A 21342-nucleotide genomic window follows, 5' to 3' on the forward strand; every position below is an offset into this window, starting at 1 on the left:
TTGATTTTGAATGTAAGTTGCCACAAGATTGTATGACACCCTTCAACTGAATCTGTTTGGAAGGCAGTTCCTTTTTAAGAACCGCGGAAAAACACCTTCTAAGTTGTGACTGAATTTAGCGAATGAAGTTTTTCGCGATTTTGTATGATCTTATATTAAGATTAAAAAGATTAAATGAGCTGAAACTGGATGGAAATTGATCATTCACTTCACGGTTGCATGGGGGACATTGCTGTGTGTGAGTTGGCTGCAAGGTTTGTCTACAAATACACAGTCACTACACTTTACAGCAACTGCCAGTGAAGCCCATTAAAACGGTTGGGTTTTATAGGTGTAGGAGCTGTATATCACATGCAATGATTATTTTATTATTGCACTTAATATTGCTTCTTTGGCCAGGACTGCACCATGCTACACAAATGCAAAGCGAATGGCTTTGATGGATGCGGTGAGGGAGGTTTTCCTGCAGCAAAAGGGTTTAGTTAATACATTAATGAGACAAACAGATAGCGCCCTTGGTGAAAGTATGAACTTGTGAATTATATCGCATCCAAAATATCCACAGGAAGGATAAAATACCCATTGTGCAGTCAATTTTTATACGTGGATAAATTTCAGCTAAGATAAGTGAAACTGTAAGACTGCTTGATAAACTTTCACCGAAACAGTGCTTTTTCTGTCCTATCACAGTTGCAGCAAGTGATGCATAATAACACAATTACATCTGCAAAACAGACTGACGCAGAATCCCGTAGATTTCCAGCACTGTACCCCACAACAATAATAATCCTTGTATTTGCAGTATACAGTATATACTGTAAACTGAATTATAATAATGCCTCCAAAAAAATTGATTGCCAGGTTTTATCTACAAAATACACAGTCAATTCACTTTAGAGAATATTCTTTGAAGCGCTTTGAGGTGTCACAACAAAGTGATAAGGTGCTATACTATTATTATTATATTAGGGTTAGGTCACATCTGGATGCAAGCAATGTAAGCATTCTATCCTGGTTGGTTGAGTGAGAGAGGGTGGTCTGAATCCAGACCATTGCCTTGGCGGAGGCCAGCTGATGAGAAGTCACAGTTTACCAACAGAACCAGCCCTGAAACAACAAAACCTGCATTCGGGTGACAGCCTATAAAGTGCGACCGAGAAGCAAAAACAGGTCGTACAAAATTGCAAAATGTTCTGCTGTTGCACTTCCTGAAAACATTATTTATAATGCATACTGAGAACGAAACAGATCCTTTGATCAAAATCCCATAAGGTATTCCTGCTTTTTTGGGGGGGCCACAGAAATTGGTGCTTCTGACAAGTTAAAAAGACAAATGATCAAAAAGCCAACATCAAAGGCCTTTCCTATAAAAGGTGGAAGTGAAATTGGAGCAATTCACTGATCCCTGGAATATATTCATGAAGTTTTGAGTGCAATATGTAATTGAATGATAATATTGCATAATACAGGCATGTAGTTTTGTGACTTGCCCTTCTTATAACTGATTTATAACCTGATGTCTGACTCTGCTTACAATAATAATGCTTGCATTTGATATAGCACCTTGTCACGTCATCGATATGTCTCAAAGCACTTCACAGAATGTATTGTGGACGAAACGCGGCAGCCAATTGTGCACAGCAGTGTCCCACAAACAGCCGTGGATTGATTGACCAAGTTATTTTCTATTTTTTTTGGAAGGGATTATTACTCCCATAAATCGACTAACAATCGGGTTCCTACTTACTGCTGAGTAAACAGAGCCGTATGGAGTAAGAAAACTTGCCTAAGGTACTTAGGGGGAGGTTAAGGCTGAATGACCTCTCTTCCTGTTTCTCTATGTTCCATCAAAAGCTAACTGCGAAAACTGCAGGTCTGTGGCCAGGAATCTAAGAGAAAGTTCCCTTCTGTTTTAGTGCGTGGGGTTTTTAAAGCTCACCTGAATAGGCAGACGGGACCTCGGTGGTGTATTTTGTTTCAAGCTTACCACTTGTTTCACAGAGTGGACAGTGTCAGGCAGACAAATGTCTTTATTTCCAGTGATTAACACAAGCATCTGCTTGTTGTGTCATTAGCCGCATTCTCCTTTTGTGTGAAACGGCTCATTGTGACTCGCCGAAGAACATGTCAAGTCACTCGGAGTGCCTTGTCTTGTGCATCAACTTTGAGGATTAAGGTCAGGAATCTGAACTCACAATCTAAGGTGACACTCCAGCGCAGTGCTGGGGGGAGCGCCTCATTGTCAGAGGTACTGTCCTTCGGATGAGACTTTAAACCAGGGTGGGCAGGTGGACATGAATGATCCTGTGATCCACTAATCACTAATCACAAAGAGGAAGGAGTTTCTTCCAGCGTCTTGGCCAAAAATTCCCGAGATAAAATGGCTCATTCACTACTTGACTGTTCGTGGGACCCGACTTTGAGCAAATTGGCCGGCACGTTTGCCTACAAAATACAGTCACTACACTTTACTATGTATCCTGAGCACTTTGGGACAACCTACTGAGTAAAAGGCTCTGCATCAATTGCGAGGATTAATATCAGCACTTTTATGAACTTGCTGCTGACTTCCCTCTCAGTGAACTTGACAGCTTCACGGTACACCTAGTAACACTTCAATGTTCTCCTTTATTTGTTTTAAAATTTAATTTACTGGAGATATATAAAAAAAATCAGTAAATCATACTTTCCTATTAGTCAACCTTGGCTCGGCAAAGAGTATGCTGGAGATAACTGTCAGTGCATTTCTCCTCCGCCATCTGTCCATAAATCAAGGTGACGTTCCTTTCAAGCAGGCAGAACCTTGTCATTTTTGTGTGTGGTTAATCTTTTGTGCTTTCAAATGGGAGAACACTGAGGAGAAACAATGAGACAGTGTTATACACACTCGCCCATCACATTTGCAGTAGTCTTGTGCCAGTTCTCAATCATTCTCTCTCGCAAGAGCTCTGCTGGCGTGGCACCAGTCAGGAGATGCTTTGTGTTTTGTACTTTCTGAAGCCAATAAGTGACCTTATTTTTTTGCACACATTAATTCTGGCTTTTCTATACGTCTTTGATGTAATTGGTTATGTATACAGGTATGTTCGCTCACAGCATACTCAAGTCACACCACTTCGCGGTGCATCCTGTAAAGCACTTTGAGACGTCTCAATGACGTGATAAGGCGCTTTATCAAGGGCAAAGATTCTTCTTATTATTATTATATGTGTTATGGTGATAATTGTGTGTCAGTCTGGTTGACTAAGAATCTACCCTTAGATAAGAATTTTCAACAACACTGCATAAGAATAATAATGCTTCATGATGTCTTTCATGTCAGGAGGATGTCTCAGAGCATTTATTTATATATTTATACATAGACATATGTATAAACATATAAGTATATGTGGCCGGCATATTGACAACATGATGACATAAGTGGTAGTGGCTAGTTTATCCAGGGTTGAGTTATCAGGAGTTTACTGGTAGCCATGTCTGGGTGCTATATTAACATCCCTTGTCGTAATTCCTAAATTCAGCACAAAATAACTTTTAAAGCTGGAGAATAAGAAGGACGTGAAGACTGATGGCAGCGATATGTGCAACTTAATCACTGAACACACACTCTCTCCAGCAACATATGGATGCAAATATTAATTCACACTTTTTCTTTATCAGTTGATCAATGTTCAAATGATGTTGAATCAGCTTTAGTTTTAGCTTTAGTTTTCGTTCCCCATTTGCTCCTTCTGTCTCTGTTCGCACCTCTCCCTTTTATTGGTGCAAACCTCCAGTGGAAAGACTGTAGACAGATTGCAGCTGATTGCAATCGCTGTTGCTGTGTGTGAAATGTGTGTGTGAAATGGGATGGTGCAAGATGAGTAAGTGTAGTATAATATATGTATAGTACACATAGTAGAGTCCCGTAGTGTAGAGTTTAGAGCACTTGCCTCGCAAGCGAGAGGACCTGGGTTCGATTTCTGGGCAGGGAGAAATCTTAGGCAAGTTTCCATACTCCACGCACCTCTGTTCACCTAGCAGTAAGTAGGAACCTGGCTGTTAGTCGATTGGCAGATCACTTTCCAGGGGTAATAATCCCTCCAAAAATATATATATGTGTACTTGGTCACTCAATCCACGCTTATGGGACACTGCTGTGTGCAATTGGCTGCTGCATTTCGTCCACAAAATATGCAGTCAATTCACTTTACAATATGTTCTGTGAAGCGCTTTGAGATGTCTCGAAAATGTAATACGGCGCTGTGTCAAATGCAAGGATTACAACTATTATTATTACATGTAATTGCACATATAGTAAGCATAGTACGCTTGGAAGAACCAGGCAACTTTAGATCTTAAGGTTCCCGATCATTATTTGCATTATTATCAACATCTCCAATATTGCGGGTTCAAGCCACATGTCTCAACTCACATAGTCTGATCTGAAACACCAGTGCAGTGCTGGAGGACCGCTATATTGTCAGAGGTGCCGTCCTTCAGATGAGAAATTAAACCGAGGTCCCCGTCTGTCTGCCTGTTCAGGTGGATGTAAGATCCCACGGTGTTATTTGTAAAGAGAAGGGAGTTTCTCTCTCTCTCTCTCTCTCTCTCTCTCTCTCTCTCGGTGTCCTAGCCAGGAAACCCCTCAAATAAAAAATTGGTCACTCACTTCTTGTTTGTTTGTGCCTGTGTACCCAAGTCCTGGTTTGCCCTGTTATAATGAACTAACAGAAATGTTTGTGCTTAATTCTGGCAGAAGCTGAGGAAGAGGAGGCAGAAGCAAGGACAGGTAAGAAAACTGCTGTGCTCCCCTCCAAAGGAAGAAAAAAACTGACTCCCAGTGAAAATAGCTTGTCCCTGTTCACCCTGTTATAACCCTGTTACCTCTATAAGGTTGTCCTCTCCACTTTCTCTGCTCCATTGAAAACAGACTCAGCTTCTCCAAACTCACCTCATAACGAAAGCTCCTCAATCCCTGTAACATTGAGGTAACCTCCTCTGCCCGACTCCCCTTCGTGAAGTGAAGTGCAGAAAACTAAACGCAGCTCTCCACTTGCGGCCTAACCAATGATAATTCGAACGTAGCATTATTGCTTTATTTTTAGAATACCGCCCAGGAGAACAGGAGAGAATCTCAACACGAAATGAGAAACATTAAAGGTTTGCCAGTATCTTTAGTCATAAATCCTCATCTTCATTAAAGTCAGAATAAATATGAAGATACCGGAATTTCAGCTGTGTCGGATTTAAAGCAACGTACTGATAATTCTCAATAAAAATGTCACGGATAAACAATAGGAATAATTTAGGAAGTGATCGCAAATCAATAAAATTGTCATATTAGCACCTATTGATAATATTCTGTGAGGAACAGTCACATTACTATTACTGTAAACAGCTTTTCTTGTTACGATTGATTTGATGGATTATGGATTCGTGGTCAGTGTCAGCGTGGCTCAGTTGACAGCACTCTCGACTGAGTTAGAAGGTTGTGGGATTGAGTCCTTCGAAGGTGACGTCCTTCGGATGAGACATTACACTGTGTTGTTAACTGAAAAGAGAAGGGAGTTTCTCCCAGTGTCCTGGCCAACAATCCCCAGATACAATTGATCATTTTATAAATTTTCAGCCACAAAATATATACAATCAATTCACTTTACAGTGTATTCTATGAAGCGCTTTGAGACGTCTCAAAGGCGTGACAAGGCTCTATACCCAATGCGAGGATTATTATTATTATTAATATTTAATGACTTCATCCCGTGGCTGTGTTGTCCCACAAATCCAGTTACCGTATTTTGCAGCAAATCCTGCCAAGAGTTTTGAGTCATTCCTCCTGATGTGAAAAGCGCTGGATCAAGTGTAATGATTAATATTCAAATGATGATCCACAAGTTGCTTGGTGTGAAGTAACGGTATAAGCCATCGTACAGTAATTCCTCGTTGAGTGGTGCCTCACAACCTCTCGGATTTCTCATTAAACTTTTACCTTGGCTCTGACACTTTTGCAATGTAGAGTCTACGAAACTAATAGGGAAGTCTGTAGATGGAAATGTGAGCCTCTTGTGAATGGGGAGTTGACACGTAAAGCAGTGAACTCTGAACAGTTTTATCCATTAATGATTTGGACTCGCCAATAAATGACAACCCTACACAGGGGCAGACTTGCAGTGAAAATTACATCCCCTACCAATTCACTTTGTAGCTGCCTTTTTCTGATCCTCATTAAGACGGTGGGATGACAGGATGGGAGAATGGAACGTTTTACCATTTTTGTTCCTGGTAAAATTATGAGCTCTAAATTCTGATTGCTTCCCAGGACAGACTTGCTCTAACTTTAACGCCACAGGTTCCGTCTCACACAGAAAGCTGATCCACACGCAACTAACACACATGTTTAGCAGCATTCCACTATGCATAATAATAAGAATAATCCTTGCATTTGATGCAGTTTGATTATCACAAATGTCTCAGAGTACATTGCAGGATTTATTGTGAAGTGCAATGACTCTGAAGTGCAAACCCTTGACTGTCCAGTGCCTTGGGACGTCCTCCTGATATGAAAGGTGCTGTATAAATGTAAGGATTATTATTATTATTTTTATATCATTTGTTGTTGTGTAATCTAACTGTGTTGGTCAGGACACTGAGAGACACTCCCTTCTCTTTTCATGCCATGGGATCATTACTATCCACCTGAATGGGACCTTGTATTAACAAGCCCACATCAGGCGATGAGCTCACAGTGTCTAGGCTGACATTCCAGTTGGGTGCTAGAAGAGGGATGAGGGGGGAGATAGAGGGGGGCCGGTGGGGAAGAGCACTGCATTGTCAGAGGTCTTCGTAATAAGACATTAAACCGATTGCCTGGGCCTGTTTAGGTGGATGCTATAGATCTCGCGGCTCTATCGGAAAAGAGAAGGCTGTCCTCGTGTCCTGCCCAACAAGTCTCCAGATTAAATTGGTCACTCACTTCATGTTCCTGGGACATTGCTGGGTGCAAATTGGTTGCTGCATTTGCCTACACAACAAAAGCAAAACAACAACAACTTGAATTGATAATAATGATAATAATAATCCTTGCATTTGATATAACGCTTCATCACGTCTTCGAGACGTCTCAAAGGCCTTCACAGAATACACTGTAAAGTGAATTGGCTATATTTTGTGGGCGAAACGCAGCAGCCAATTGCTCACAGCAGTGTCCCACAAACAGGCGTGGACTGAAGTGACCAATTTATTATCATTATTTTTTTGAAGGAATTATCACCCCTGGAAAAGTGATCCGCCAATCAGGTTCCTACTTACTGTTAGGTAAACAAGAGGCGTGTGGAGTAAGGAAACTTGCCCAACATTTTGCCCGGCCAGGAATCGAACCCAGGTCTGTCACCCGCTTGCGAGGCGAGTGCTCTAACCACTGAGCTACAGGACTCCACAAGTCACTTCACATGAGGTAGTGTCTCTGAGCGCTGAACAATGACATAGTCAGCACTGATAACACAGCGACTACATTTTACACACCAACGGTGAAGTGCTTTGAGACATTTACACCTTGTAGACTGAATATCAAACGCAAGGATTATTATTATTAATTAAGAAGTGTAGATATCTTTCTGCCAATCCAGGTTTCACAACTGAAACAAAATATGACTGAAATACCTATTACACCAGTAACAATTACAGGCAGATTGTCCCATATTGGAGCTTTAATAGCAAAGACCCTGAGCAGAATCTAAGGGCTGCACAGTTGATTAGAAAAGTCAGTTAGCAAGTATTGAGTGGCAAATAAAATTTCAACTGGCAAATTTGCCAGCGGCAAGCATGGACTGTTTTTTTTATTTTCTCTTCATTAAGTCCTTGATCGAAACCGAGTGAAATGCTTTAAAATTGTCCTAAAGGAATTGACGTACACTGCTCAGAATTAGTAAATCCTTCAACCGAGAGAGGATCCAGGTTCGATTCCCGGGCAGGGTGAAACGTTGGCAACTTTTCTTACTCCACGTGCCTCTGTTTACCCAGCAGCAAGAAAGAACCCAGTTGTTAGTGGATTGGGCGGATCGCTTTTCCAGGCGAATAATATTTTTCCAGAAAAATATAATCAAAACATGTTCATAATTCGGTCACTCAATCCACGACTGTTTGTGGGACGCTGCTGTGCGCAATTGGCTGCCACGTTTCGCCCACAAAATACACAGTAAATTCACTTTACGGTATATTCTGTGAAGCGCTTTGAGACGTCTCGAAGATGTGATAAAACGCTATATCAAATCCAAGGATTATTATTATTATAATGACCACAGAGGAAGTGGTGAGAATCACGTGTCGTCTCTGCTTGTGTGACTTTAATTTGTGACTTGAAAGGCATCCTTACACTTGACATAGGACCTTTCATGTTAGAAGAAGGTCTTGAAGCGCTTCGCAGGATTTTCTGAACAATGTCATGAATTTACTGATTCACAACGTATTAAAGTATAAGTGGCTGGGCATTTTGGAGGCAAAATATCAATTTGATGGAATCCAGGAATTTTCTTCTTTGACCTTACGCAGGATTAACTTGGTTAGTTCATGTTTATACCGGCGCTCAGCTCCTGTTAGCCCGCAAGCCAAGGCCCTAACGAGTAGGGTGGCTGGCTAGACAGTGTTATCAATGACCAACCCAGCTCAGGAACTGGACTGGCAACCACCACACACAACCTGGTGCAAAGTATGTCACCATGGAGCCAGTTCAATTCCAAAGAGACCCCACTTTCCCTGCACCCACAGAAGGTTGTGGGTTCAAGCCCCTTCTCCCCCGACCCCCCCCCCAGTGACTTTGAGCTCATAGTCCAGTTTAGTGCTGGGAGGAGCACTGCATTGTCGGAGGCATTATCCTTCAAATGACACATTAAACCACCACTTGCGCCACCACCACTACAACAAAAGCATTTTCACGTCAGGAGGACGTCTCAAGGTGCTGAACAGTCGGAGATCTGGACCCGAGCATGGGGGGCGCAGGGTTGGGGTGAGGGAAGGCAGAGAGGTAGGAGGGCGGCTGAAGACACGGTTGAAAAGGAGGGTCTTGAGTCGTTCCTTGAAGGAGGCAAGGGAGCGAGGCGAAGGGATTGTGAGATGGAGTTCCAAAGAGTGGGGGCAGAGAGGCTGAAAGCCTGGCCGCCGATGGTAGGGCGAGTCGGGCGGGAGACCTGGAGCAGGTCGAAGCCCGCTGAGCGGAGAGAGCGGGCAGGTTGATAGGGGGGCAGCAGGGCAGAGATGTAGGAAGGCGCAAGGCCGTGAAGAGCCTTGAAAATGAGGATGAGGATTTTGAATTCTATCCTAGAGGGATGGGAAGCCAGTGGAGCCGTGCGAGTGTGATGGGGGTGATGCAGTCGGCTAAGATTGCTGACTAGGAATAAAATCTAAGCAGCTGAGCTATGTATGCACGTGCAGGCATGAAGCATAAATACAAGCGTACATGTAGATGTTTTATTCCTGACAGTTCTGGAGCTGCCAACACTATAGACAGAAACAGTTCAATCCAGGCTTCCCTTTAGATTTAAATTGCTAATGTGGGACTACAACACTGCTCGTCTGCTCTGACATTTTCTCTCTGTTGAAGATGCTTATTTTTATGGCCTCAGTGACAGAATTGGATTATAAGGGCATTTTGCATGGCGAGGAAGACAAAGACACATTTGGTATGATGGCAGAGCTGACGTACATTATTTAAATGGCAGATACCACCTTGCAAGAATGTCTTGAAGGACAAAAAAACAGTCCAAATCAGGTCAGGAGCAGTGGTCACTGCGGTTTCTCTAATAACCATGTGTTTGAACAGTAATGGAGATAAATGCTGCTAGATTTCAGTCACTCTCCTATCCCTACCCTCCCCACCCACCATCCCTTCTGATCCCAATCCCCTTCCTCAGGACCAAATCCCTGACTGCCCATCGCCTTAGACTCTACCTCTACCACATCAGGCCACACTCCCAACAACTCTTTCTGTGGAAAAAAATCTCCTCAGCTCTCCTTTCACGCTTCCTTTGTGCTCACAAAATACATTCAATCCACTTTACAGTATATCCCATGAAGCGCTTTGAGATAATTATTTTATTATTTTATTATCTATGATAATTATATTTATTATTATGATTATATTTTTGTCTTTTCCAGCAATGAAGCCACTGGAAAGTACTGAAGATAAAGAAGGTATGCCTGACCCTTCGTATCTTCTTTAATTCGTTAACCTACGACCTGCTTACTCTCCAACCCACAACCCGCTGCCTCCGCACGACTGGCAAGTTGTTGTTGTAATTGTTCCATGGTGATGGGAGTTCCTTCTCCCCCCAAAACCATCCCAAATTCCATATCGAAAATATGTTCACACATAACTCTCAGGTCGTGTTAGCCTGGCTTAGTCAGTAGTACTCTCACCTCCGAGTCAGAAGGTTGCGGGTTCAAGCTCCACTTGGTGTCTTTGAAGTCAACATCTAGGCTGACACTCCAAAATCAAAACTTAACATCATCCCCAAAAAAGTTTGGTCCATCAATCTACGACCGTTTGTGGGACAGTGCTGTGCACAATTGGCTGCCGTGTTTCACCCACAAAATACAGTTTACAATACATTCTGAGAAGCGCTTCAAGGCATCTCAACAATGTGATAAGGTGCTATATCAAATACAAGGATTATTATTATTATTATTCAGATGAATGTGGCAAAGAAAAGTGGCAGCTTGACAGGTGAAACTAACGGAAATCCTCACTATCGTCTGTGTTGTTGAAGAGGGGAATAATGGCCCTTACGAGGCCCTTGGGCCTCATTATCCAGTCTCACTTCAGTCAGGCTGATAATGGGTACCTCAGGGCTGGGAGGCCACAAACTGCCTGGAATAATTACAACACCACTTCATTTGTTAGAAAGGTATGACACACAAACTAGGAAAGCTTGTCAGTTATTCTAACTCATGATGGCTTGAGCTCTCGAATGGATTATGCAGAGCTTCTGCTAGGAACTGTTCCTCCCTGACAGAGGAAAAGGGTGGTGGGGGAGGGAGGAAAGAAAAACAAAGGAAAAGTTTAACAAGAAGAATTCCTGACCGAGTTTCTGACATTGAACTCTCCATGGGATAAAGAATTGACGGGCCTGGTGATCAGAAATGATAGCTTTACATCTGCCACACACCTCATACTCAGTCTCTCGCTTCTGACTGGAGGATTGATATGAAGAGGCACTCGAGATACTATTGGGCGACACTTGGTATTAGAAAACAGTGAATCAATCACTGGCCTTGGCAAGTTCGGAATATTCGTCAATTCTGGTATAAGATGAAATAACTCACTTGTCCCCATAGTGCTTGTGAGCAATGAGGTTTTCTTTCCCTTTCACAAGATTGGTTCGGATTAATAAAGTCCTTAGGCCTATCCCTATCTCATCCCTCCAGAATACGCCCCTCTCCTGCCGTTCCCTCATCACAGCATCAAACTGCTTGTTAAAATGAGTCCCAGTGTCTTGGCCTCAACCATCCTTCCTGTAGACCTGTTGTGCTGGGGGAGTAATGGGTTGTCGGACGTGCCATCCTTATGTTGAGATATTAAACCAAAGCCCCATCTGCCTGTTCAAGTGAACATTAAAAATGTTAACTACCCTCTGAGTGAAGAAAAACTTCCTGGTGTCTGTCCAGAAATTGGCCGTTACAACTCTAAACCTGTGCTCTCTGGTTCTACTGTCTCAGGGCAGACTAAAGTATTGTTCTGAGTTTACGTCTTCAACCCCATTTAAAATATTTTTACATTTCTGTGAGGTCCACTCTGAGTCGTTGTCTCTCAAGACGGAATAGAACTTTCTGCCCCCACCCTCTGGAGTTCCATCCCACAGTCCCTCAGCCTCACCCCCCTCCCTTGCCTCATTCAAGGCCCGTCTCAAGACATCCTCTTCGACTGGGTCTTTGGTCACCCTACCCTCCCCGCCCTCCACCCTCCTGATCCCAACCACCAGCTCGGGTGTGGATCCCTAACTGTCCAGCATCTTGGGACATCCTCCTGATGTGAAAGGCACTACACAAATGCAATTTGTTGTTGTTGTTGCCATTCTCTATCATAATCCTCTGGTATCATGTGAGTTTAAACTGAGTCTTAGGTGATGAAAATCTGTTTGGACTCCCGTCAGGTAAAAGTCAGTGCACAGCAAGACTAAAACTAAGGCTAAAATGACGGCTTCTGTCAGTACGGAATGAGCAAAATAAGGAGCAGAGATAGTAAAATTCCAGAATTTTATCTCTGTGCTGGGGCTCGGTTAGAGCTCAGCTGTTGTATTAATCATCAATAACAACTGTTAATCACAACATGCATCCACCAGCATATTCTGGAGTCTATCCTCAGTTGGTAGCACTTCCACCTCTGTCATACGGTTGTCGATAAGTCCCACATCGGATTCTGAGCTCACAGTGTAGGCTTACACTGCGATGCAGTGCTGGGAAAAACTTTTCTGTCCACCTGTTCTCATCTCACCAGAACACACCCCTAATGTCCTCCCATTATATTTGGTAGTAAGTCTGAAATTAAGTTATTCCTGGTTAAGTTTGGAAGACACTGGAATTAATTTGGTAGTTATGATTTACCTACTCACTTTCCCTTAGGTCACAGAGATCAGAAACCCTCCACATAAAGTGATATCACTGGTATATTTCCTTTATAATTTACTGCAGAAATGTTCAAGATCTGAAACCATTTATAAATAAAAATATGAATTTAATTTTGTTTCCACACTCCACATGTGTAGTAATAATCCCTCAAAAAAAAGGACAATAATAAATTGGTCACTTCAATCCACGACTGTTTGTGGGTCACCGCTTTGCGCAATTTGGCTGCCACATTTCGGCCACAAATATACAGTCAATTCACGTTACAGTCTATTCTGTGAAGCGCTTTGAGGCGTCTCAACGACTTGATAAAGCGCTATATCAAATGCAAGGATTATTTGTTATTATTATTATTATTACAGCATCGAGCTGCTTCGGCAATGAGTCCCAGCGTCTTGGCTTGTACCATCCTTGGGATTTCATTGGCAATAATACTATAGGGAGTGTCAGTGACCTAAGCTACCTTCAGTGAGATAGATCCGTTGTTATTCTGGTAAGGAAGCAGGGAGCACCAAATCAACAGCCTTCGGAGTGGTAAATATTCATTAGCTTGTAACGAATAGCTGAAAGCGATGTGAATAGCAAGGCTTCTTCACACTAGTGTCTCACCTACGCTACCTCCTGGTCAGGGTGTGCATCCACTGACACAAGGAGAGTGGGCAGACCTGCAGAGGTTTCTGAGTTTCATTACCACTTCATTAACACTCTGAGTCTGACGGACTATTTGGGGGGGAATGTGCTGTTTCACTCAGAGTCTGGTGATGTTCAAAAGAGCGATAGACAGATGCTTGGGCAGAAGAACATCTGATGACAAGAAAGGTTATTGAGAAGAAAAGTTCCGCCATAATCCTTTCGCAGAGGTGAAGCGAAAAGAGGGGTATGGGAGAGCGGTTAGGAAGGGTGGAGACTCGTGTGGAGTGTAAGCGCCAGGCGAATGGCCTGTATACGTGCTGTGACGTTGTAGGTAAATATGTAACGAGGAGACAGATCCACCCAAAAAACTACATGCCCAAAAGGGAAAAATAACCGAAGCAAAGAGGATTGAAAAGCTGCCCAGTGAAGCTGAGCAGTAATTCTAAAAATATTAATTTCATATCATGTCAAAGCGTCTCAAAAGTGAATCACAATGAGTTACTTTGAAGTGTAGTGATGGAAAAAGATATTGAAATAGATCATGTTTGGAGACAGCAAAGTCCCACAGATACCTAAAAGATGAATGACAAATGATCTGTTTATTGGCTCACTGACAAATACAGTCATTACATGTGACAGTATATCCTGGGCAGGGCTTTCAGACATCCTCCTGACGTGAGAAGCGCAAATGCAATAAGGGTAAATATTTTATTATTGACGAATTTATTAATAAATCAATGGTTCGCCAGGAGAAACTCCCTTCTCTTTTTAAGAAATACCATGGGATCTTTGACATCTATCCAAAAAGGCAGACAGTTTAATGCCTCATCTGAAGGGTGGCAGCACTGCATTGCACTGGAGAAGCAACCTAGACCATGAGCTGAAAGTCCTGACATTGGGCTTGAACCCACAACCTTCTGACCCAGAGTAAGCGAGTGTGACCTACCCACTGAGTTAGGTACAATTGATTTCTAGTTTGTCGAGACCTTGAGATGCCAAAACGGAAAACTTCAGCGCACAAAACAGAATTGAATTTACAAAGTACGAACAGCAGAGCACAAAGTCACACAGGAGCGTTTGAAGTGCTAATGTGGGCAAAGTGAATGAAATCACCAAGTTCAAAGAATTCCTCCGTGCCTCTAATTTCGCACTTACGTGTGCTGATCTCGGTGGGTGTTGTGCCGCTGTGTGTGATGCTGCTATTCTAGGAGCAGCCGGTGTGAGGTTTTACAGACGAGTCATGGATTTAAGTGACATAATTTATTATTTTTGAGATCGTGAGGTGTTGGTCCTCCCACCCCCTAGTGTGATGACGCCTTTGGCAGCACGTGCTGATAGCTTGAGGGAATCTCGGAGCTACAGCACATCATCAAAGTCACTGCGCTCAGAGCCAAGAGGATTGCCTCGCCACCCACCCACCCACCTACCCACCCCACCACGTCTTTATTGATCTATTTAGGCTAACGCATTCGCCTGCAAAGTGCACCTTGCCTCTCGTCAACCTGCGCCTAATGCTCTCCGGAATTAGGTAAGCAGGGTGCGGCCCTCCGGGGAGAGTGTGCACATTCTACTCCGATACACGGGAATGTCCATGTGTAAGTGACACACTTGGAACTCTCAGACTAGACCGGATATGCTTTAGTAGTGGTAGTGCTCGCGCCTCAGAGTTCAAGCCCCCCCACACCAGGCTTGTAATCACATAGTCTAAGGTGACGCTCCAATGCAGTGGAGCTGGGGGCGTGTTGCATTGTCGGAGGTGCCGCTCTTCGGATGAGATGTTAAACCAAGGTCCCATTTGCCTGTTCAGGTGGACGTTAAAGATCTCTGGCACTTCTCGAAAAGAGATGGAAGTTTCTCCTGGTGTCCTGGCCAACAATCCCCTGGATAAAATTAGTCACACGTTGCAGAGTGGTTTGGCTTCTGTGTTTGCCTTCAAATACACAGTCACTACACATTACATTGATTACTTGTGTAGTAATTTGAGATGTTGTGCGCTCTATGTCAAATACAAGGATTACTATAATTAACAAAGTTACCGCTACAAATGAGGTGCACGTATGTAATCAGTGACTCCAAGCTTCAAAATTATTTCCGACAATCTTTGATGGTTCTTTTTGTTGCAAGATGTAATTGCTTACAAAAGGAAGATAGATGATGGTGTTTGAAAGGGCCGTTGGGCTCTCTCCCATTTCATACCAGCCGACAAACCAGACTAATTAGGGCTCATCTGAAGCCAAAGCTGCCTCGTAAAGGAAGAGCAGAAGCGAGCAGCTAATTGTTTAGCACCTGCTCTCTGGTCCCTTTGCCTTTGAGAGAAAAGTGGGAGAAAGCCTCGAGACCTCATAGGGACAGGAGGAGGTCATTCAGCCCCCATCGAGCCTGTTCCAGCATTTTATACGAATCGGGTCAATTGTTTTAGTCCCACTGATTCCCCAGGAGGTAGAATTCTCAATGGAGGAGAGGGACAGAGGATTCTGGAGACGCATATAGATAGTTGGTGCCAAGCAGACAGGGAGTTGGCCAGGACACCATGAAAACTTACTTTGTCTTTTTGAATCATACCATGCGATCATTAACGTCCACCTGAACAGCCAGACTTGGTATAATGTCTCAGACAGAGTCAGCACCTCCAATGTTACAGCATTCCCACATCTCTCACCACACCACAATACTACATTGGAACGTCAGCCTAGACAATATGAGTTCCCAGTCCCCAACATGGGGCTTGCACCCTCAACCTTCTGGCAACTGAGCCAGGCTGACAACTGTGGAGTCTTGTAGCTCAGTGGTTGGAGCACTCGCCTCGTAAGCGAGAGACCTGGATTCAAATCCAGGCAGTCGAAACCTCGGGCAAGTTTCCTTACTCCACACGCCTGATAATAATCCCTCAAGAAAAAAATAATAAATGGATCATTTAAATCCATGACTGTTTGTGGGATGCTGCTGTGCGCAATTGGCTGCCACGTTTCGCTCACAAATATACAGTCAATTCACTTTACAGTCTATTCTGTGAAGCGCTTTGATACGTCTAGAAGATGTGAAAAGCACTATATCAGATGCAAGGATTATTATTATTATTATAACGAATATTTACATCAGAAAGTTTAAGAGTCTGGTCTCTTTTCACCAAGAAGGAAAAGAAAAGCATGCTTTCAACTTTTGTTTCCAGTTTTAAAGCTGCAGCAGTCAATCATTTTTTTTAAAAAATGTTCTTTAATCTTGGTTTGCAAATGCAATGGAAGGCTTGAAGCACTCTGGAGCCTTTTGCCATCACTGGGGAGAAATTCCATTGAGCGTTTCGCCCAAGTGCCTTTGCCAATGTCAGCCGCGAATGTTATTTCCCTTTATAATCGTGTATCACATTAATAACTCTGAAATGAATGTACCCCTTCACCGCACACCCACACAACCACCCGCCTACTCACACAAACCCACCCTCAACAACACCCCAAACCCCCACATCCCCACCCATTCAGATTAAATCATCTATTTATTTCCCCCTACTTTTCAGGAGACGAAGAAGTAATTGAATGACAAGAAAGCGGAGCCCGAATCGAGCCGAGAGCCATTGCCACGAGGGCTTGACCATTTTGTCTTCTGAAAAATTGGACTGCAGCCGTCGAATACAAACCCACTGAGCGGGGCCAGAAGGCTGAGATCAGTCACACAGCCAGACCTGACACCACTGCAATAAAATGCCAAACTGTTGAACTCCATCCTCCTGGGAATCGTTACACCTCACTGCTGAAGGCTAATCTGATGTAAAAATGTTGAGCGTGGGTGTGTGATGGATATCCTCTGCGGAAAATTTACTCAAAATGGTATTTGTGTAAACTTACGCAGAAGGAATTCAGCACACACATAAACGCACGGATTCTTTCGTGGCCTGTCTATTGCCTGCTAGGAAACCACTGAAAAGATCTTTCAGAATGTAAAACATCGCAAATCTAATCCTTCTGCTGGGATTTTTCTCTCTCTCTCTCTCTATAGAATTGCCTTTTTTTTAAATCAATGTGAACTGCACTTGTTGATTGTAGACATGTGCAGGTGACATGTAACCAGCTGTTAGCTTTCCAAACATACACTGCCTCTCAATCCTAATCGTTTACTTCGCGTACATTAAACCACAGCTGTCTTCCCTCACCCTTTTTCGGTATTATTCCGTTATGCGTACTGCCTCTGGCGGCTTGCACCATAATAATAATAACCCTCACATTTGATATAGCGCCTTATCATGTCGTTGAGACGTCTCAAAGCGCTTCACAGAATATATTGTGATGTGAATTGATTGTGTATTTTATGGGTGAAACACGGCAGCCCATTGCGCACAGCAGTCTCCCACAAACAGTCATGGATTGAGTGGCCATAATTTTTTTTGAGGGATTATTACTCCCGGAAAGCAATCTGCCAATCGACTGACAACCGGGTTCCTACTTGCTGCTAAATAAACAGAAGTATGTGTGTGGAGTAAGGAAACTTTCCTCAGGTTTCGCCCTGCCTGGGAATTGAATCCGGGTTTTCTCGCTTGCAATAATGGGGAAATCCACATGTCAAAGTTCGACAGCATCAAAGGTAAAGCTGAACTGAATTGCTACCCCTTTCCTCCGAAACATTCCCATAACCTATCATCTCTAACAAGACTTTTTTTTATCTTATGTCACTATGGAAAGAATAACAACAAGGCTGATCAAGTCTTTTTTTAATAAAAAATTGTGGAAAAATATAGAATACAGTCGATCGCTAAGAATGTGTAAAAGGTTCAACTAATAAATCCTGGTTTCTTTAAGTGGTCTTAATCTTACAGTACGTTCCTGCCTTATAACCAACGAAGCACTTTGAGATGTCCTCCTGAAGCGGGCTCTCTGCTCAGATAACGTATAGTATAGTATAGTATACTGCACCTCTTTCCCCCTCTGCACAGAATTCCCACTTTCACCAAATTCCTGTTATAGGCCTCACTCTGTTCCCAGCTCACTCTGGTGGGCTCTCTGCCTTGATTAGTGACGAGTACAGTGTATTCGTGGTTCTCAAAATGGAACATGTGCTGAACTAACACTGGAGGGTGCTGAAATTCTGATTACCCCATACCATCATTTAACCTGCCCTTTACCTCGTCTGCATGCCATAACACGTTGTCCTTTTAAAGAGAGAAATAAGCTGTAAATTTGCATCTGTGGGCATCATGTACAATATCACCAGAGGCTTGAGAGAAAGCTCTTTAGCCCATTTCATCTCCTTCCAGAATAACATGCCCCACCGTCTTCCCATTACTGCATTAAAGCTGTTACTCAAATGAGTCCAGTGTCCTGGCCTCGACCACCCCTTTCAGGGACCCTTTCCAGTTGTTTGATGCTCTGTGTGTGAAGAAATACTTCCTGGCATCTGTCCCAAACTTGCCCATCACACCCCTTAACCTATTCCCGCTTATCCTGCTGCCTCACCCATCGGGAAGCATTGTTTCAGTTGATGTTTCCTCTTCACAGGTTGTCCTAGCTTATCGAAAGGCCTTTTGCATCTGATCCTCTTAATATTGGGCATCAGTCTTGTTTCTGGGTCCTGTCTCGAGGATCCCTTATGTCGAGTTGCTAAGAATTCCACAGAGCATCACGGGTATATTAGATGGTATCAACCGATCTTGTAGGCAAAAGACAATTGCTTGAGGTAAGGCCTCACAATAATGGTGCCTCCCAAAATCCTCAACTTATTATGTATTGCTTTACATAACCCACTCGGCAAAACAGCTTAGCAGTAAAATCCCAGGCTATTATACGCAGAAGGAATTGCATTCACAAATGTACCTTCTAACTCTTAACTGGAGTCCTGTAATATTACAGTGAGAGACTCCTTCAAGACCAGTCTCAAGACCCTCCTCGCCCTCCACCCTTCCTAATCCCAACCACCTGCAGATCCCTGACTGTCCAGTGCCTTGGGATGTCCTCCTGACGTGAAAGGTGCTATAAAAATGTAATTTGTTGTTGTTGTTTCATCTGACCTACACAAGGTGTTTTTTTTTAAATACAAGGTTAATCCAGTAATTCCAAGCCTGTATACATCACTAGTTAGAACATAAATGGAGCGTTGTGTCCAGTTTGGGTTGTGCCACTATAGAAAGAGTGTAGAGAGATACGATAGGATTCCAGGGGTGAGAGATTTTACTCAGGAAGATTAGAGAAACTATGGCTGCTTTCTCTCGAGGCCAGAGAAAGTTGGAGGAGACCCTGATAAAGGATTTTAAAATGACAAGGGGTTTTGATAACCTAAGAAAGAGAGAAATGATTTCCACTGGTGAGTGAGTCAGTGACCGGAAGGCCCAGATTTAAGGGAATTACCGAAAAAAAACCAAAGAGAGAATTTGGAAGAAATTATTTTACACAGAGGGTTGTTTGATCATGGAAAGCCTTCGAACATGATTTAGATAGAATCTGTACTCTATATCACTCCACTCAAAGAGGCAGCACGCACACGTTAGACCAACTGACCCTAGTCTGAGCTGGACAATTCTATGGTTCTAACCAATAAATTTATAGTAAACCAGTAACAAATCTCAGAGTTTAGATAAAGCTGTAATCTGTGAGATTTAGCAAGGTCTCAAAACGTTATTTTACTGGCTGGTGACTCACTCACCACAGATGTCGTTTATATAATATGGACGGAAACATTTACTGTTGGTGGTGAGGTTGAGCAGTAAAGCTAACTGATGGCTGTCTCTTAAGATCGTACCCTGTGACTCACACAGAATGTAGTACAGTGTAACTCACACAGAATGCTGTAGTTTATGAAAGCTAAACAATTTTTTAATATAATAATCCTTGTATTTGAAAGAGTGCCTCATCACATTGTCGAGATTATTATTATTATTAAAAAGGTCTGGACAACATGAACCAGACCCTGGCCTGCTTCACGTCCCCCACCCTACCCATTCCACCATTAGCGGTCAGGTTTTCAGCCTATCTGGCTCCACTCTCTGGAACTCAATCCCCTTCCCTCGCCTCCTTCAAGCTCCATCTCAAGACCTTCCTCTTTGACTGTGCCTTCGAGCATGTATTTCCTCCCCACCCCCAGCCCCTCAGCTTCCATTGTGCAGCGCTTTGGGACATCCTCCCGACATGAAAGGGACTATATAAATGTAAATTTTTTATTGTTGTTGGACACTGTTGGGCTGGGCACCCGAGCTAGGGGAGGGAGCCGATGGGGGAGAAAGATGACCGAGAGCACAGTCAAAGAGGTGAGTCTCGATACTGGAGGATCGAGGAAAGTCGTATTGGGCGCACAAACTTTGAAGCACAGAGCTTGTTCCACCATGAAGTTACCTAGATTGAAAACATAGGATTCACTGTACATAAGAATCCGATTTTGATAAAGACTGGTACCGACTGGTACGATAAATAGGGCACAAGGCTGTCGGAGAGAAAAATATCTATATTTCTCAGCTGAATTTAACAGCCTCCTTCATTCCTGTCTGAAGCTTTGAGTTCAGTTCACCCTCAAGCAATTGCTTAAAAAATTCAAGCTTTAGTGTATTTCAGGTCGAGCAAAGTGCCTTTGGGATGTCATAAAACTGCCTTTCACGTCCTGTTTCTTTCCTCCTGTGACAACTTAAGCTAGTGCAACCTGCTTTCAGAACTCAATTCTGTGAAATGCAGTAAAGTAGCAGAAAAATCTATCAGACTTACACCTTCTCTCATGAACTTGATGATATTCAAGACCAAGATAGATTGCTCAGTAAGAATTGGGCAGCGGGTCAACAGTTCAGCAGTTCAGGAGTAACTCTTCAGTCAAATAAAAACCAGTGATCACACGATCATTTCCGATGAAGAAGGCTCTTCGACTCATTTGATCTCACCCTTCCAGAATATCTACCCTATCGTTCATCTATCCCAACAACAATATATTGCGCCTTTTATATCGAGAGGACACGCCAGGGCGCTGGACAGTCAAGGGTTTGCACCTGAGCTGGGGGCTGGAATCAAGAGGGGTGGAGAGCAGGGAGGGTGGTGGTAGAAGGGTGCCCAAAAATATGGTCAAAGATGAAGATCGTGAGATGGGCCTTGAAGGAGGTAAGGAAGAGGGCAAGGCGGAGGATTCTAGGATGGAGCATCAATCCATTTCTTA

At 43.2% G+C, this 21342-nt stretch overlaps 1 protein-coding gene across 1 annotated transcript in view; it reads left to right on the plus strand.

Annotated features, from left to right (window-relative positions):
* Window positions 1–17462, plus strand: part of LOC103189083 (CD276 antigen) — an 89277-nt gene extending 71815 nt beyond the window's left edge. The window contains exons 6-8 of the mRNA XM_007909353.2: window positions 4739–4771; window positions 10132–10167; window positions 16742–17462. Coding sequence (XP_007907544.1) covers window positions 4739–4771; window positions 10132–10167; window positions 16742–16764 — 92 coding nt within the window. The 3' untranslated portion in view covers window positions 16765–17462. The remainder of the gene's footprint in view (window positions 1–4738; window positions 4772–10131; window positions 10168–16741) is intronic.
* The last annotated feature ends 3880 nt before the right edge of the window (window positions 17463–21342 follow it).

This window comes from Callorhinchus milii, unplaced genomic scaffold (genome assembly GCF_018977255.1).
Source record: "Callorhinchus milii isolate IMCB2004 unplaced genomic scaffold, IMCB_Cmil_1.0 Scaffold22, whole genome shotgun sequence".
NCBI lineage: Eukaryota > Metazoa > Chordata > Chondrichthyes > Chimaeriformes > Callorhinchidae > Callorhinchus > Callorhinchus milii.